This window comes from Nerophis lumbriciformis, linkage group LG10 (genome assembly GCF_033978685.3).
Source record: "Nerophis lumbriciformis linkage group LG10, RoL_Nlum_v2.1, whole genome shotgun sequence".
In the NCBI taxonomy this organism is placed as follows: Eukaryota; Metazoa; Chordata; class Actinopteri; order Syngnathiformes; family Syngnathidae; genus Nerophis; species Nerophis lumbriciformis.
The window spans coordinates 52,842,997-52,861,056 of record NC_084557.2 but is presented as its reverse complement, the minus strand read 5'-3'; the positions used below and the strand labels follow the sequence as shown (position 1 = coordinate 52,861,056).

Here is an 18,060-nt window from a genome sequence, read left to right as displayed (position 1 = left end):
GAGTCCACATTTCAAATTGTTTTTGGAAACTGTGGACGTCATTTCTTTCGGACCAAAGAGGAAAAGAACCATCCGGATTGTTATAGGCGCAAAAGTGTAAAAGGCAGCATGTGTGATGGTATGGGGGTGGATTAGTGCCCAAGACATGGGTAACTTACACATCTGTGAAGGCACCATTAATGCTGAAAGGTACATACAGGTTTTGGAGCAACATATGTTGCCATCCAAGCAACGTTACCATGGACGCCCCTGCTTATTTCAGCAAGAAAATGCCAAGCCACGTGTTACATCAACGTGGCTTCATAGTAAAAGAGTGCGGGTACTAGACTGGCCTGCCTGTAGTCTAGACCTGTCTCCCATTGAAAATGTGTGGCGCATTATGAAGCCTAAAATAGCACAACAGAGACCCCCGGACTGTTGAACAACTTAAGCTGTACATCAAGCAAGAATGGGAAAGAATTCCACCTGAGAAGCTTCAAAAATGTGTCTCCTCAGTTCCCAAACGTTTACTGAGTGTTGTTAAAAGGAAAGGCCATGTAACACAGTGGTGAACATGCCTTTTCCCAACTACTTTGGCACGTGTTGCAGCCATGAAATTCTAAAGTTAATTATTATTTGCAAAACAAAAATAAAGTTTATGAGTTTGAACATCAAATATGTTGTCTTTGTAGTGCATTCAACTAAATATGGCTTGAAAAGGATTTGCAAATCATTGTATTCCATTTGTCATGACTTGGTCCTGGGTGTTTGCTTTTCCGGAATGCAACGGAAAGTTGGCTCGGGCGAGACGGGAATGTGAGTACATGATTTATTTAATATATTAAAAAAAAGTACAAACGAAAAGCGCGCACAGTGGCGGAGAACAAACTATGAACCCAAAAGACTATAGCATTAATAAACAAAAACAAAAGTAGCAGCATGAAGGATGGACATGAAAACAAGTGTCAGAAATGTACAGAGCATAATTGTGGGATGTCACCAGGAAGACAAACGGAAAACAATGAACTTAAATACTACAGACATGATTAACGAAAACAGGTGCGTGACTCAAAACGTGAAACAGGTGCGTGACGTGACAGGTGAAAACTAATGGGTTGCTATGGTGACAAAACAAAAGTGCACAAAAAGTCCAAAAACAAAACCGAACATGACCAAAACAAAAACATGATCACACAGACATGACACCATTTATATTTACATCCAACACAATTTCCCAACTCATATGGAAACGGGGTTTGAAGATATATAAAGATTTGTATTTACAACATTAATAGTATATACTAGAGATGCGCGGTTTGCGGGCACAACCGCGGAGTCCGCGGATTATCCGCGGATTGGGCGGATGAAATTTAAAAAAATACGATTTTATCCGCGCGCGGGTCGGGTCGGGCGGATTAATTAGATTTTTTTTTTTTTTTTTTTTTTTTTTTTTTTTTGCGGGTGGCAGTTAAACCAATTGGTAAATATATATACATAGTTAAATGTTGTTACCCACATACGAAAAACGAGCAGGCACCTGCAGCATATGCCACAACAGAAGAAGAAAAAAGAAAAGAGATGGACACTTTTACGGAGCGGAGAAGGGACGCCTCGCCGGGGTCCGGGACCGAGGCCCCTTCCCCCGAGAGGGCCCCACCGGGAGCCGTAGCTGAGGCGATCCGCGAGAAGGGCCCGACGCACGTCCAGGGTCACTACCGCGCCCACCGCACCGACACCCCGCCTCGTCCGCCTTCGCCGCGGCCGGCGTCACGCGCAGCAGGTAAGCAGCTTACCTGCCAGCCACCCCCGTGGCCGGGGGCTCGTAACATGGGTCACTCCGCGCGCTCCGCCCGCGCAGCTTACCTGCCCGCCACCCCTGTTGCCGGGGGCGCGTAACAGGGGTCACTCCGCACGCAGTGCGCTCACGAAAGGGGTGGGGCTCACCCTGGTTTATATAGAGAGCAGGACGGTGGCCATGGAAGTTGGAACCCGCTAAGGAGTGTGTAACAACCCACCTGCCGAATCAACTAGCCCTGAAAATGGATGGCGCTGGAGCGTGGGCCCATACCCGGCCGTCGCCGGCAGCGAGACGCGCTTGGAGGTGCGCTCAGCGCGGCTCCCATATGATTGCGCACTGGTGTGCGTCTGGGTCGTGACAGCGTGGCACGCGAAAGTCTGTGCTGCATTGGATCAGTCTCCTTTCTTTAACAGGCAAAAGCTTTATAACCTCACCATACCTGCCAACTTTTGAAATCAGAAAAACCTAGTAGCCAGGGTCCAAGGGCCGCAGGCCCCGGTAGGTCCAGGGCAAAGTCCTGGTGGAGGGTTCAGGGCTTCGCCCCCCGACGCAAAATGATTGATTGCATTCAGACAGGTTAAAATGTTGCTAAAACCATCACTTTTCTATCAGTCACAGTGACTTTTCAAAACAAAAATATTACAGCAAAAATCATATGGGTTGATTGACATGTTTATTCTGTAAGCCAACTTCAATAGTTTGAAATTATTTTGACAGTTAATGCCAGTTATCCTGTCAACCTTTCACAAGACTTCCATTTGTTAATTGAAAGTATAAACAGTATAAACACTTTTTACAGTAAACAAATGGTAAAACAGTACTAAACAATTCCATTAAAAAAAAAATTGGTGTCATTATTAACTTTCTGTCCAAGCTTGTATAATCTACTGCCTTGTTCAATTGTAAAAAATATTCTGTGCCTAAAATTCACATTTCTATCACAATTATCATACTGTAAACATGGTAAGCTAACTTCATTAAAATTAATAGTCCTGTCAATAGCATGGAATTACAATTCAAATGTAGTTTTTTTGTAAGCCTTTCAAAAGAATTCAAAATATGAAAAATTAATGAAAATTAATTTAAGCCATCAGACACTTGAAAAGTGGCACATCACATCTCTAATGTAATCATTTGAACTTTTCAACAGAAATAGCACTGCAAAAATATTAAGGACATACTTCTGTATTTTGGTAGTTATGCTGTCAACATTTAACAAGATTTCTTCAACTTGGACTTGAAAGCATAAATAGTATAAACACTTTTAACAGTATGTCGTGCTGTGAAATACAGCCGACAGGATTGCGCAAACACGAAGCAAGGCCAAAGCGCATGCGGTGCAGGAGAACAAAGGACTTCTTTCATTTAAGGTTTGTGATAAACCATCAAACTCATTCGTTAAAAGGACTCTATAGTAATATAAAGCGAATTTTTCTGGACATTATCATGCAAGAAAAGTTTATTTTTGGGACCGCGATCACCGCGTAATGATTTTTAAAGGTTGCATTACAAACATTTAACTGTCCCATGTGATCAGCCAGTGCGATTGGAAGTCCATGCTCAATTATTGCCTCCGTAAATAAAACTTCGGCATTTATCACATCCAAAGAATCTGTTTGGGCGATGAAAAACGTTGAAAGTTTTCCACTTGTATCGCTAGCAACGGCATTAGACTTGTGTTTTTTTGTCCCAACGTGGTCTTTTACATCGCTAATTCCTCCGTGTCCGATCGAAAAATCTTGTCTGCACAAGGTGCAATTCGCGTAGTTTTCACCCTTTTTTTTTTTTTTAATTAATGAAAAAACGTATTTTTTATCACTGCACCCGTAACCCGGAATATGTTGATGAAAACCGTACGAATTACGGGAAAACCGGAGTAGTTGGCAGGTGCCTCACTAATGCCTTGCATCGTCTATATTAGATATAACAGGCGGGTGCGGGCGGATGGCGGGCGGGTGCAGTTCTGATCAAACGTTACATCGGGTGGATGGCGGATGGTTGACGACTTTCTGATGCGGTTGCGGATGAAATATTTGCCTATCCGCGCATCTCTAGTATATACATACTATGCAAATATAAAAAAGGTAAGCTTTTAAATAAAAAAATGTTATTTATTTTTTTTGTAATTGGTTTTTAATCTGCATTATTTACCTAAAGTTATTACAGTATGTCTCTAATATACATATGTATTTTATTTTTTTTAAGAAATGTTGGCCATAGGGGGCGCATTTCAATTTCTTACACACACTTGTTATTTCATATGTTGACCAGAGCACTTTTAAAAGGGAATTTGAAAAATCCCTCCTTTTTGGGACCACCCTCATTTTGATAGATGTCACCACAAATGAGACATTGTCTATTAGATGCAATGTTATTGATTTATGTCATCACTTGTTCACACCTCCTCATATGGAAGATACTTTTCCTTGGTGATGTCTCAAGAAGGGTAGAAATACAAGACCACACACACACACACCAATGTGTGTATGGGGTGTATTTATGGGTTCCTGTCTGTAATAGTTTGTGTGCGTGGAAAGCCTGGTGACGGCCATGGTGGACATGTACCCTTCCACTTTCCGACGTAAACACCGCAGGGAGCTCTTCATCCTCGCCGTGGCCGTGGTCTCCTTCCTCATGGGCCTCATCATGCTGACCGAGGTGAGGTTCCTGCCAGGGGGTACGGGGTACTTTTGCAGGCGCCGACCGAATCACGTCCGTTCACGTAAAAAAAAAAAAACGGGGCCATGTTTCAATAACTTTGTTGCGTGTGACGTCGCAGACTAAACAAACACTTGGCGAGGAAACAGGCACAAAAGCAGCAATCGGAGCAGACTCAGCTAAACTGTCTTTAGGTGTTACTGCAATTTGCATGCCGAGGAGGGAAGTAAGGCTCCATTTTCCCATGCTAGTTTACCTTGGATTTGGCATAGAGATGCTACTGATTAGCATTAGCAATTTTACATGGCGATTTCAACACCCCCAAAACTGGTAATGAAAACTACAACTAAAATGCACAATATAACAAGTGCAATGCTTACAGTTTAAACACTTTGTAGTGACTAGACTGGCACATTCAGCATCATGGCAAAGACTACTTCCTGGCAAGGCAACACGCCATAGTCTTGAAAATTGCAAATGCATGCAAATACTACAAAATAATACTTGCAAATGTAATAAGAAAACAAGACAGCAGATTTATAATCAGATCATTTTGATTTTACTATTAAACAATTAACGTTTATTAACACACAGAATTATTAATAAGTATTATAAATTGCTACCATAGAGTACCGGTATCGATTCCCAGGTCCTGGGACTTGGTACCGTATCGGTTTAGATGAGGAAGGTAGCCATCTCTATTTACTGTACTCCAATATCACTTTGATGGTTATATACGCAGAAAACAATGCTCAATGTCTGGGGATCAAAACAATACAATAACATGTTGTTATGATTAATATAGTATATGTCATCTGTATGTTACTGTATGACTCGAGGCAGGCCAGCAAAATTCTGAGTATGTTTTTTTTTTCAATTTCAAGTTGCAATCTCTAATGGGGGAATCAACAGGAAATTATCAGAATATTCAGGAATAATTTACAGGAATAAACTCAAAATCTCCAGAATTGCACAGAAATGTGTTTGTTGTAAATAACCAGAATTGTTCATGTTTTAAAATGTATTATTATTATTATTATTATTATTATTATTATTATTATTATAATAATAATAATAATTATTATTATTATTATTATTATCATAATTATTGTTATTATTATTAATGCTATTATTATTATTACTATTGTTATTGTTATTAATTTCACCACAACTAGTGTATGTGTGACAATCATTGGTACTTTAACTTTTAACTTTTATTATCATTATTATTATTATTATTATTATCATTATTATTATTATTATTATTATAATTATCAATAGTATTACTATGATCCTTATTATTATCATTATCATTAGTATTTTTTTTTTATTAGCATGTTTATTATTTTCATCATCATTAATATTTTTATTATTATTATTATTATTATTGTTATTATTATTGTTTTATTATTATTATATTGTTATTAATATTATTATCATTATTATTATCATTATGTTATTATTATTATTATTATCATTAGTACTATTGTTTTTGTTATTATTATTAGCATTTTTATTATTTTCATCATCATTATTATTACTTATTTTATTATTAATATTAGTATTATTATTATTATTGTTATTATATTATTATTATTATTATATTATTAGTATTAGTATTATTATAATTATTACTGTCATTATTATTATTATAAACATTATTATCATTATCATTTTTATTATTATCATTATTATTATTACTATAATTATTATTATCAATATTATTTGTATTATTATTAATATTTTAATTATTGTTATTATTATCGTGTGATTGTGAGAGTGAATGTTGTCCATCTGTGTTGGCCCTGCGATGAGGTGGCGACTTCCGGCCATGTGCAGCTGGGCAAGAGGGACAAGCTGTAGAAAATGGATTGATGGATGTTAATATTATCATTATTACTATTATAATTATTATTATAATTATTATTAACATTAATAATATTATCATTATTAGTATTATTGTTAATATTATTATCATTATTATAATTATTAGTGGTAGTATTATTATTAGTATTATTATCAATATTATAATTATTATATCAATCATTATTATTATTATTCTTATCATTAGTATTAATATGATCATTATCATTATTATCATTATCATTAGTATTATTGTTGTTGTTATTATTATTAGCATTTTTATTATTTTCATCATTATTATTATTATATTGTTATTAATATTATCATTATTATCATTATGTTATTAGTAAGTTGTATTATCATTATTATTAATATGATAATCATTATTACTATCATTATCATTAGTATTATTGTTGTTGTTGTTGTTATTATTAGCATTTTTATTATTTTCATCATTTTATTATTATTATTATAAATATTATTATCATTATGTCATTATTATGTTATCATTATTATTATTGTATCATTCTTATTATTATTATTGTATCATTATTATTATTATTATTATTACTGTCATTAGTATTTTTATCATTATTAGTATTACAAATATTAATTATTATCATTGCTATTATCATTATTATTATTATTTAAAAAAATGTTTTTATTATTGTAATTGTTATTATTTTTATCATTATTATTTTTGTTATTATTAATATTTGTATTATTATCATTACCATTATCATTAACATTAATATTATTATCATTATTATTAATATTATTATATTACCAATATTATTATTATAATTATTATTTGAAACATGCTGCGCTCCACCAAATGACAACTATCTTATTAAAGGTGTTTCCTTGCACTAATGAAAATGATCAACATTTGCCGTTGCTATATCAATAAACATTGATTGATTGATTGATTGATTGATTGATTGATTGATGTGTATGTGCGCCCCCAGGGAGGAATGTACATCTTCCAGCTCTTTGACTACTATGCAGCCAGCGGCATGTGTCTGCTCTTTGTGGCCATTTTCGAGACGGTTTGCATTGCATGGGTTTATGGTGAGCGTGAAAGTTATTATTGTCAATATTGTTGTTATTGCTGTCTAGTTATTGTCAAGATTGTTGTTATTATTGTCTAGTTATTGCCAATATTATTGTCTAGTTATTGTCAATACTGTTGTTATTATTGTCTAGTTATTGTCAATATTGTTGTTATCTAGTTATTGTCAATATTGTTGTTATTATTGTCTAGTTATTGTCAATATTATTGTCTAGTTATTGTCAATATTGTTGTTATTACTGTCTAGTTAATGTCAATATTGTTGTTATCTAGTTATTGTCAAGATTGTTGTTATTATTGTCTAGTTATTGTCAATATTATTGTCTAGTTATTGTCAATACTGTTGTTATTGTCTAGTTATTGTCAATATTGTTGTTATTACTGTCTAGTTATTGCCAATATTATTGTCTAGTTATTGTCAATACTGTTGTTATTACTGTCTAGTTATTGCCAATATTATTGTCTAGTTATTGTCAATATTGTTATTATTGTCTAGTTATTGTCAATATTGTTGTTATCTAGTTATTGTCAAGATTGTTGTTATTATTGTCTAGTTATTGTCAATATTGTTGTTATTACTGTCTAGTTATTGCCAATATTATTGTCTAGTTATTGTCAATATTGTTATTATTGTCTAGTTATTGTCAATATTGTTGTTATCTAGTTATTGTCAATATTGTTGTTATTATTGTCTAGTTATTGTCAATATTGTTGTTATTACTGTCTAGTTATTGCCAATATTATTGTCTAGTTATTGTCAATATTGTTATTATTGTCTAGTTATTGTCAATATTGTTGTTATCTAGTTATTGTCAAGATTGTTGTTATTATTGTCTAGTTATTGTCAATATTGTTGTTATTACTGTCTAGTTATTGCCAATATTATTGTCTAGTTATTGTCAATATTGTTGTTATTACTGTCTAGTTATTGCCAATATTATTGTCTAGTTATTGTCAATATTGTTGTTATTATTGTCTAGTTAATGTCAACATTGTTGTTATCTAGTTATTGTCAAGATTGTTGTTATTATTGTCTAGTTATTGTCAATATTGTTGTTATTATTGTCTAGTTATTGTCAATATTGTTGTTATTATTGTCTAGTTATTGTCAATATTGTTGTTATTACTGTCTAGTTATTGTCAATATTGTTATTACTGTCTAGTTATTGTCAATATTATTTTTATTATTGTCTAGTTGTATTGTTGTTATCTAGTTATTGTCAATATTGTTATTATCGTCGAGTTATTGTCAATATTGTTGTTGTTATTGTCTAGTTATTGTCAATATTGTTGTTATTGTCTAGTTATTGTCAATATTGTTGTTATTACTGTCTAGTTATTGTCAATATTATTGTCTAGTTATTGTCAATATTGTTGTTATTACTGTCTAGTTATTGTCAATATTATTGTCTAGTTATTGTCAATATTGTTGTTATTACTGTCTAGTTATTGTCAATATTGTTATTACTGTCTAGTTATTGTCAATATTATTTTTATTATTGTCTAGTTATTGTCAATATTGTTGTTATTACTGTCTAGTTATTGTCAATATTGTTATTACTGTCTAGTTATTGTCAATAGTATTTTTATTATTGTCTAGTTATATTGTTGTTATCTAGTTATTGTCAATATTGTTATTATCGTCTAGTTATTGTCAATATTGTTGTTGTTATTGTCTAGTTATTGTCAATATTGTTTTTATTATTGTCTAGTTATTGTCAATATTGTTGTTATCTAGTTATTGTCAAGATTGTTGTTATTATTGTCTAGCTATTGTCAATATTGTTGTTATTACTGTCTAGTTATTGCCAATATTATTGTCTAGTTATTGTCAATACTGTTGTTATCATTGTCTAGTTATTGTCAATATTGTTGTTATCTAGTTATTGTCAATATTGTTATTATCGTCTAGTTATTGTCAATATTGTTGTTATTATTGTCTAGTTATTGTCAATATTGTTGTTATTACTGTCTAGTTATTGTCAATATTATTTTTATTATTGTCTAGTTATATTGTTGTTATCTAGTTATTGTCAATATTGTTATTATCGTCTAGTTATTGTCAATATTGTTGTTGTTATTGTCTAGTTATTGTCAATATTGTTGTTATTACTGTCTAGTTATTGTCAATATTGTTATTACTGTCTAGTTATTGTCAATATTGTTTTTATTATTGTCTAGTTATTGTCAATATTGTTGTTATCTAGTTATTGTCAATATTGTTATTATCGTCTAGTTATTGTCAATATTGTTGTTGTTATTGTCTACTTATTGTCAATATTGTTGTTATTACTGTCTAGTTATTGTCAATATTGTTATTACTGTCTAGTTATTGTCAATATTGTTTTTATTATTGTCTAGTTGTTGTCAATATTGTTGTTATCTAGCTATTGTCAATATTGTTGTTATTACTGTGTAGTTATTGTCAATATTGTTGTTATTATTGTCTAGTTATTGTCAATATTGTTGTTATTATTGTCTAGTTATTGTCAATATTGTTGTTTCTCACCTGTCCGTGATGGACGTTTGAGGTTTCAGGCGCAGACAAGTTCTACGACAACATCGAGGACATGATAGGCAGCAGGCCAGGGCCTGTCATCAAATACTGCTGGATGTTCTTCACCCCTGCGACCTGCTTTGTTGGTTCTACTTTCTTTAGCACCCTCTGGTGGTCATTATGCATTACTACATCTTGTCTTTCTCACCCCTGCGACCTGCTTTGTTGGTTCTACTTTCTTTAGCACCCTCTGGTGGTCATTATGCATTACTACATCTTGTCTTATTCACCCCTGCGACCTGCTTTGTTGGTTCTACTTTCTTTAGCACCCTCTGGTGGTCATTATGCATTACTACATCTTGTCTTATTCACCTTGCGACCTGCTTTGTTGGTTCTACTTTCTTTAGCACTCTCTGGTGGTCATTATGCATTACTACATCTTGTCTTACTCACCTTGCGACCTGCTTTGTTGGTTCTACTTTCTTTAGCACCCTCTGGTGGTCATTATGCATTACTACATCTTATCTTATTCACCCCTGCGACCTGCTTTGTTGGTTCTACTCTTTCTTTAGCACCCTCTGGTGGTCATTATGCATTACTACATCTTGTCTTTCTCACCCCTGCGACCTGCTTTGTTGGTTCTACTTTCTTTAGCACCCTCTGGTGGTCATTATGCATTACTACATCTTGTCTTATTCACCCCTGCGACCTGCTTTGTTGGTTCTACTTTCTTTAGCACCCTCTGGTGGTCATTATGCATTACTACATCTTGTCATATTCACCCCTGCGACCTGCTTTGTTGGTTCTACTTTTTTAGCACCCTCTGGTGGTCATTATGCATTACTACATCTTGTTTTATTCACCCCTGCGACCTGCTTTGTTGGTTCTACTTTCTTTAGCACCCTCTGGTGGTCATTATGCATTACTACATCTTGTCTTATTCACCCCTGCGACCTGCTTTGTTGGTTCTACTTTCTTTAACACCCTCTGGTGGTCATTATGCATTACTACATCTTGTCTTATTCACCTTGCGACCTGCTTTGTTGGTTCTACTTTCTTTAGCACCCTCTGGTGGTCATTATGCATTACTACATCTTGTCTTATTCACCTTGCGACCTGCTTTGTTGGTTCTACTTTCTTTAGCACCCTCTGGTGGTCATTATGCATTACTACATCTTGTCTTATTCACCCCTGCGACCTGCTTTGTTGGTGCTACTTTCTTTAGCACCCTCTGGTGGTCATTATGCATTACTACATCTTGTCATATTCACCCCTGCGACCTGCTTTGTTGGTTCTACTTTTTTTAGCACCCTCTGGTGGTCATTATGCATTACTACATCTTGTCTTATTCACCTTGCGACCTGCTTTGTTGGTTCTACTCTTTCTTTAGCACCCTCTGGTGGTCATTATGCATTACTACATCTGGTCTTATTCACCCCTGCGACCTGCTTTGTTGGTTCTACTTTCTTTAGCACCCTCTGGTGGTCATTATGCATTACTACATCTTGTCTTATTCACCTTGCGACCTGCTTTGTTGGATTCTACTTTCTTTAGCACCCTCTGGTGGTCATTATGCATTACTACATCTGGTCTTATTCACCCCTGCAACCTGCTTTGTTGGTTCTACTTTCTTTAGCACCCTATGGTGGTCATTATGCATTACTACATCTTGTCTTATTTACCTTGCGACCTGCTTTGTTGGTACTACTTTCTTTAGCACCCTCTGGTGGTCATTATGCATTACTACATCTTGTCTTATTCACCCCTGCGACCTGCTTTGTTGGTTCTACTTTCTTTAGCACCCTCTGGTGGTCATTATGCATTACTACATCTTGTCTTATTCACCCCTGCGAACTGCTTTGTTGGTTCTACTTTCTTTAGCACCCTCTGGTGGTCATTATGCATTACTACATCTTGTCTTATTCACCCCTGCGACCTGCTTTGTTGGTTCTACTTTCTTTAGCACCCTCTGGTGGTCATTATGCATTACTACATCTTGTCTTTCTCACCCCTGCGACCTGCTTTGTTGGTTCTACTTTCTTTAGCACCCTCTGGTGGTCATTATGCATTACTTCATCTTGTCTTATTCACCCCTGCGACCTGCTTTGTTGGTTCTACTTTCTTTAGCACCCTCTGGTGGTCATTATGCATTACTACATCTTGTCTTATTCACCTTGCGACCTGCTTTGTTGGATTCTACTTTCTTTAGCACCCTCTGGTGGTCATTATGCATTACTACATCTGGTCTTATTCACCCCTGCAACCTGCTTTGTTGGTTCTACTTTCTTTAGCACCCTATGGTGGTCATTATGCATTACTACATCTTGTCTTATTTACCTTGCGACCTGCTTTGTTGGTACTACTTTCTTTAGCACCCTCTGGTGGTCATTATGCATTACTACATCTTGTCTTATTCACCCCTGCGACCTGCTTTGTTGGTTCTACTTTCTTTAGCACCCTCTGGTGGTCATTATGCATTACTACATCTTGTCTTATTCACCTTGCGACCTGCTTTGTTGGTTCTACTTTCTTTAGCACCCTCTGGTGGTCATTATGCATTACTACATCTTGTCTTATTCACCCCTGCGACCTGCTTTGTTGGTTCTACTTTCTTTAACACCCTCTGGTGGTCATTATGCATTACTACATCTTGTCTTATTCACCTTGCGACCTGCTTTGTTGGTTCTACTTTCTTTAGCACCCTCTGGTGGTCATTATGCATTACTACATCTTGTCTTATTCACCTTGCGACCTGCTTTGTTGGTTCTACTTTCTTTAGCACCCTCTGGTGGTCATTATGCATTACTACATCTTGTCTTATTCACCCCTGCGACCTGCTTTGTTGGTGCTACTTTCTTTAGCACCCTCTGGTGGTCATTATGCATTACTACATCTTGTCATATTCACCCCTGCGACCTGCTTTGTTGGTTCTACTTTTTTTAGCACCCTCTGGTGGTCATTATGCATTACTACATCTTGTCTTATTCACCTTGCGACCTGCTTTGTTGGTTCTACTCTTTCTTTAGCACCCTCTGGTGGTCATTATGCATTACTACATCTGGTCTTATTCACCCCTGCGACCTGCTTTGTTGGTTCTACTTTCTTTAGCACCCTCTGGTGGTCATTATGCATTACTACATCTTGTCTTATTCACCTTGCGACCTGCTTTGTTGGATTCTACTTTCTTTAGCACCCTCTGGTGGTCATTATGCATTACTACATCTGGTCTTATTCACCCCTGCAACCTGCTTTGTTGGTTCTACTTTCTTTAGCACCCTATGGTGGTCATTATGCATTACTACATCTTGTCTTATTTACCTTGCGACCTGCTTTGTTGGTACTACTTTCTTTAGCACCCTCTGGTGGTCATTATGCATTACTACATCTTGTCTTATTCACCCCTGCGACCTGCTTTGTTGGTTCTACTTTCTTTAGCACCCTCTGGTGGTCATTATGCATTACTACATCTTGTCTTATTCACCCCTGCGAACTGCTTTGTTGGTTCTACTTTCTTTAGCACCCTCTGGTGGTCATTATGCATTACTACATCTTGTCTTATTCACCCCTGCGACCTGCTTTGTTGGTTCTACTTTCTTTAGCACCCAAGGTGGTCATTATGCATTACTACATCTTGTCTTACTCACCTTGCGACCTGCTTTGTTGGTTCTACTTTCTTTAGCACCCTCTGGTGGTCATTATGCATTACTACATCTTGTCTTATTCACCCCTGCGACCTGCTTTGTTGGTTCTACTTTCTTTAGCACCCTCTGGTGGTCATTATGCATTACTACATCTGGTCTTATTCACCCCTGCGACCTGCTTTGTTGGTTCTACTTTCTTTAGCACCCTCTGGTGGTCATTATGCATTACTACATCTTGTCTTATTCACCCCTGCGACCTGCTTTGTTGGTTCTACTTTCTTTAGCACCCTCTGGTGGTCATTATGCATTACTACATCTTGTCTTATTCACCCCTGCGACCTGCTTTGTTGGTTCTACTTTCTTTAGCACCCTCTGGTGGTCATTATGCATTACTACATCTTGTCTTATTCACCTTGCGACCTGCTTTGTTGGTTCTACTTTCTTTAGCACCCTCTGGTGGTCATTATGCATTACTACATCTTGTCTTATTCACCCTTGCGACCTGCTTTGTTGGTGCTACTTTCTTTAGCACCCTCTGGTGGTCATTATGCATTACTACATCTTGTCATATTCACCCCTGCGACCTGCTTTGTTGGTTCTACTTTTTTTAGCACCCTCTGGTGGTCATTATGCATTACTACATCTTGTCTTATTCACCTTGCGACCTGCTTTGTTGGTTCTACTCTTTCTTTAGCACCCTCTGGTGGTCATTATGCATTACTACATCTGGTCTTATTCACCCCTGCGACCTGCTTTGTTGGTTCTACTTTCTTTAGCACCCTCTGGTGGTCATTATGCATTACTACATCTTGTCTTATTCACCTTGCGACCTGCTTTGTTGGATTCTACTTTCTTTAGCACCCTCTGGTGGTCATTATGCATTACTACATCTGGTCTTATTCACCCCTGCAACCTGCTTTGTTGGTTCTACTTTCTTTAGCACCCTATGGTGGTCATTATGCATTACTACATCTTGTCTTATTTACCTTGCGACCTGCTTTGTTGGTACTACTTTCTTTAGCACCCTCTGGTGGTCATTATGCATTACTACATCTTGTCTTATTCACCCCTGCGACCTGCTTTGTTGGTTCTACTTTCTTTAGCACCCTCTGGTGGTCATTATGCATTACTACATCTTGTCTTATTCACCCCTGCGAACTGCTTTGTTGGTTCTACTTTCTTTAGCACCCTCTGGTGGTCATTATGCATTACTACATCTTGTCTTATTCACCCCTGCGACCTGCTTTGTTGGTTCTACTTTCTTTAGCACCCTCTGGTGGTCATTATGCATTACTACATCTTGTCTTTCTCACCCCTGCGACCTGCTTTGTTGGTTCTACTTTCTTTAGCACCCTCTGGTGGTCATTATGCATTACTTCATCTTGTCTTATTCACCCCTGCGACCTGCTTTGTTGGTTCTACTTTCTTTAGCACCCTCTGGTGGTCATTATGCATTACTACATCTTGTCTTATTCACCTTGCGACCTGCTTTGTTGGATTCTACTTTCTTTAGCACCCTCTGGTGGTCATTATGCATTACTACATCTGGTCTTATCCACCCCTGCAACCTGCTTTGTTGGTTCTACTTTCTTTAGCACCCTATGGTGGTCATTATGCATTACTACATCTTGTCTTATTTACCTTGCGACCTGCTTTGTTGGTACTACTTTCTTTAGCACCCTCTGGTGGTCATTATGCATTACTACATCTTGTCTTATTCACCCCTGCGACCTGCTTTGTTGGTTCTACTTTCTTTAGCACCCTCTGGTGGTCATTATGCATTACTACATCTTGTCTTATTCACCCCTGCGAACTGCTTTGTTGGTTCTACTTTCTTTAGCACCCTCTGGTGGTCATTATGCATTACTACATCTTGTCTTATTCACCCCTGCGACCTGCTTTGTTGGTTCTACTTTCTTTAGCACCCAAGGTGGTCATTATGCATTACTACATCTTGTCTTACTCACCTTGCGACCTGCTTTGTTGGTTCTACTTTCTTTAGCACCCTCTGGTGGTCATTATGCATTACTACATCTTGTCTTATTCACCTTGCGACCTGCTTTGTTGGTTCTACTTTCTTTAGCACCCAAGGTGGTCATTATGCATTACTACATCTTGTCTTATTCACCCCTGCGACCTGCTTTGTTGGTTCTACTTTCTTTAGCACCCAAGGTGGTCATTATGCATTACTACATCTTGTCTTACTCACCTTGCGACCTGCTTTGTTGGTTCTACTTTCTTTAGCACCCTCTGGTGGTCATTATGCATTACTACATCTTGTCTTATTCACCCCTGCGACCTGCTTTGTTGGTTCTACTTTCTTTAGCACCCTCTGGTGGTCATTATGCATTACTACATCTGGTCTTATTCACCCCTGCGACCTGCTTTGTTGGTTCTACTTTCTTTAGCACCCTCTGGTGGTCATTATGCATTACTACATCTTGTCTTATTCACCCCTGCGACCTGCTTTGTTGGTTCTACTTTCTTTAGCACCCTCTGGTGGTCATTATGCATTACTACATCTTGTCTTATTCACCCCTGCGACCTGCTTTGTTGGTTCTACTTTCTTTAGCACCCTCTGGTGGTCATTATGCATTACTACATCTTGTCTTATTCACCCCTGCAACCTGCTTTGTTGGTTCTACTTTCTTTAGCACCCTCTGGTGGTCATTGTGCATTACTACATCTTGTCTTTCTCACCCCTGTGACCTGCTTTGTTGGTTCTACTTTCTTTAGCACCCTCTGGTGGTCATTATGCATTACTACATCTTGTCTTATTCACCCCTGCGACCTGCTTTGTTGGTTCTACTTTCTTTAGCACCCTCTGGTGGTCATTATGCATTACTACATCTTGTCTTATTCACCCCTACGACCTGCTTTGTTGGTTCTACTTTCTTTAACACCCTCTGGTGGTCATTATGCATTACTACATCTTGTCTTATTCACCCCTACGACCTGCTTTGTTGGTTCTACTTTCTTTAGCACCCTCTGGTGGTCATTATGCATTACTACATCTTGTCTTATTCACCCCTACGACCTGCTTTGTTGGTTCTACTTTCTTTAGCACCCTCTGGTGGTCATTATGCATTACTACATCTTGTCTTATTCACCCCTGCGACCTGCTTTGTTGGTTCTACTTTCTTTAGCACCCTCTGGTGGTCATTATGCATTACTACATCTTGTCTTATTCACCTTGCGACCTGCTTTGTTGGTTCTACTTTCTTTAGCACCCTCTGGTGGTCATTATGCATTACTACATCTTGTCTTTCTCACCCCTGCGACCTGCTTTGTTGGTTCTACTTTCTTTAGCACCCTCTGGTGGTCATTATGCATTACTACATCTTGTCATATTCACCCCTGCGACCTGCTTTGTTGGTTCTACTTTTTTTAGCACCCTCTGGTGGTCATTATGCATTACTACATCTTGTCTTATTCACCCCTGCGACCTGCTTTGTTGGTTCTACTTTTTTTAGCACCCTCTGGTGGTCATTATGCATTACTACATCTTGTCTTATTCACCTTGCGACCTGCTTTGTTGGTTCTACTCTTTCTTTAGCACCCTCTGGTGGTCATTATGCATTACTACATCTGGTCTTATTCACCCCTGCGACCTGCTTTGTTGGTTCTACTTTCTTTAGCACCCTCTGGTGGTCATTATGCATTACTACATCTTGTCTTATTCACCTTGCGACCTGCTTTGTTGGATTCTACTTTCTTTAGCACCCTCTGGTGGTCATTATGCATTACTACATCTGGTCTTATTCACCCCTGCAACCTGCTTTGTTGGTTCTACTTTCTTTAGCACCCTATGGTGGTCATTATGCATTACTACATCTTGTCTTATTTACCTTGCGACCTGCTTTGTTGGTACTACTTTCTTTAGCACCCTCTGGTGGTCATTATGCATTACTACATCTTGTCTTATTCACCCCTGCGACCTGCTTTGTTGGTTCTACTTTCTTTAGCACCCTCTGGTGGTCATTATGCATTACTACATCTTGTCTTATTCACCCCTGCGAACTGCTTTGTTGGTTCTACTTTCTTTAGCACCCTCTGGTGGTCATTATGCATTACTACATCTTGTCTTATTCACCCCTGCGACCTGCTTTGTTGGTTCTACTTTCTTTAGCACCCTCTGGTGGTCATTATGCATTACTACATCTTGTCTTTCTCACCCCTGCGACCTGCTTTGTTGGTTCTACTTTCTTTAGCACCCTCTGGTGGTCATTATGCATTACTTCATCTTGTCTTATTCACCCCTGCGACCTGCTTTGTTGGTTCTACTTTCTTTAGCACCCTCTGGTGGTCATTATGCATTACTACATCTTGTCTTATTCACCTTGCGACCTGCTTTGTTGGATTCTACTTTCTTTAGCACCCTCTGGTGGTCATTATGCATTACTACATCTGGTCTTATCCACCCCTGCAACCTGCTTTGTTGGTTCTACTTTCTTTAGCACCCTATGGTGGTCATTATGCATTACTACATCTTGTCTTATTTACCTTGCGACCTGCTTTGTTGGTACTACTTTCTTTAGCACCCTCTGGTGGT

At 37.3% G+C, this 18,060-nt stretch overlaps 1 protein-coding gene across 2 annotated transcripts in view; it reads left to right on the top strand.

Annotated features, from left to right (window-relative positions):
- The window catches only part of slc6a13 (solute carrier family 6 member 13), a 74,457-nt gene that overhangs the window by 52,134 nt on the left and 4,263 nt on the right, over positions 1–18,060 (top strand). Inside the window, exons 11-13 of one of the 2 annotated variants that reach the window (XR_009816098.1) lie at positions 4,298–4,435; positions 7,267–7,369; positions 9,902–10,009. Coding sequence is in view for 1 of the 2 variants with exons in the window: in XM_061969427.1 (XP_061825411.1) it covers positions 4,298–4,435; positions 7,267–7,369; positions 9,909–10,009 (342 nt within the window). In the remaining variant the exon portion in view is untranslated. The remainder of the gene's footprint in view (positions 1–4,297; positions 4,436–7,266; positions 7,370–9,901; positions 10,010–18,060) is intronic. The other variant, XM_061969427.1, reaches the window with a different exon arrangement.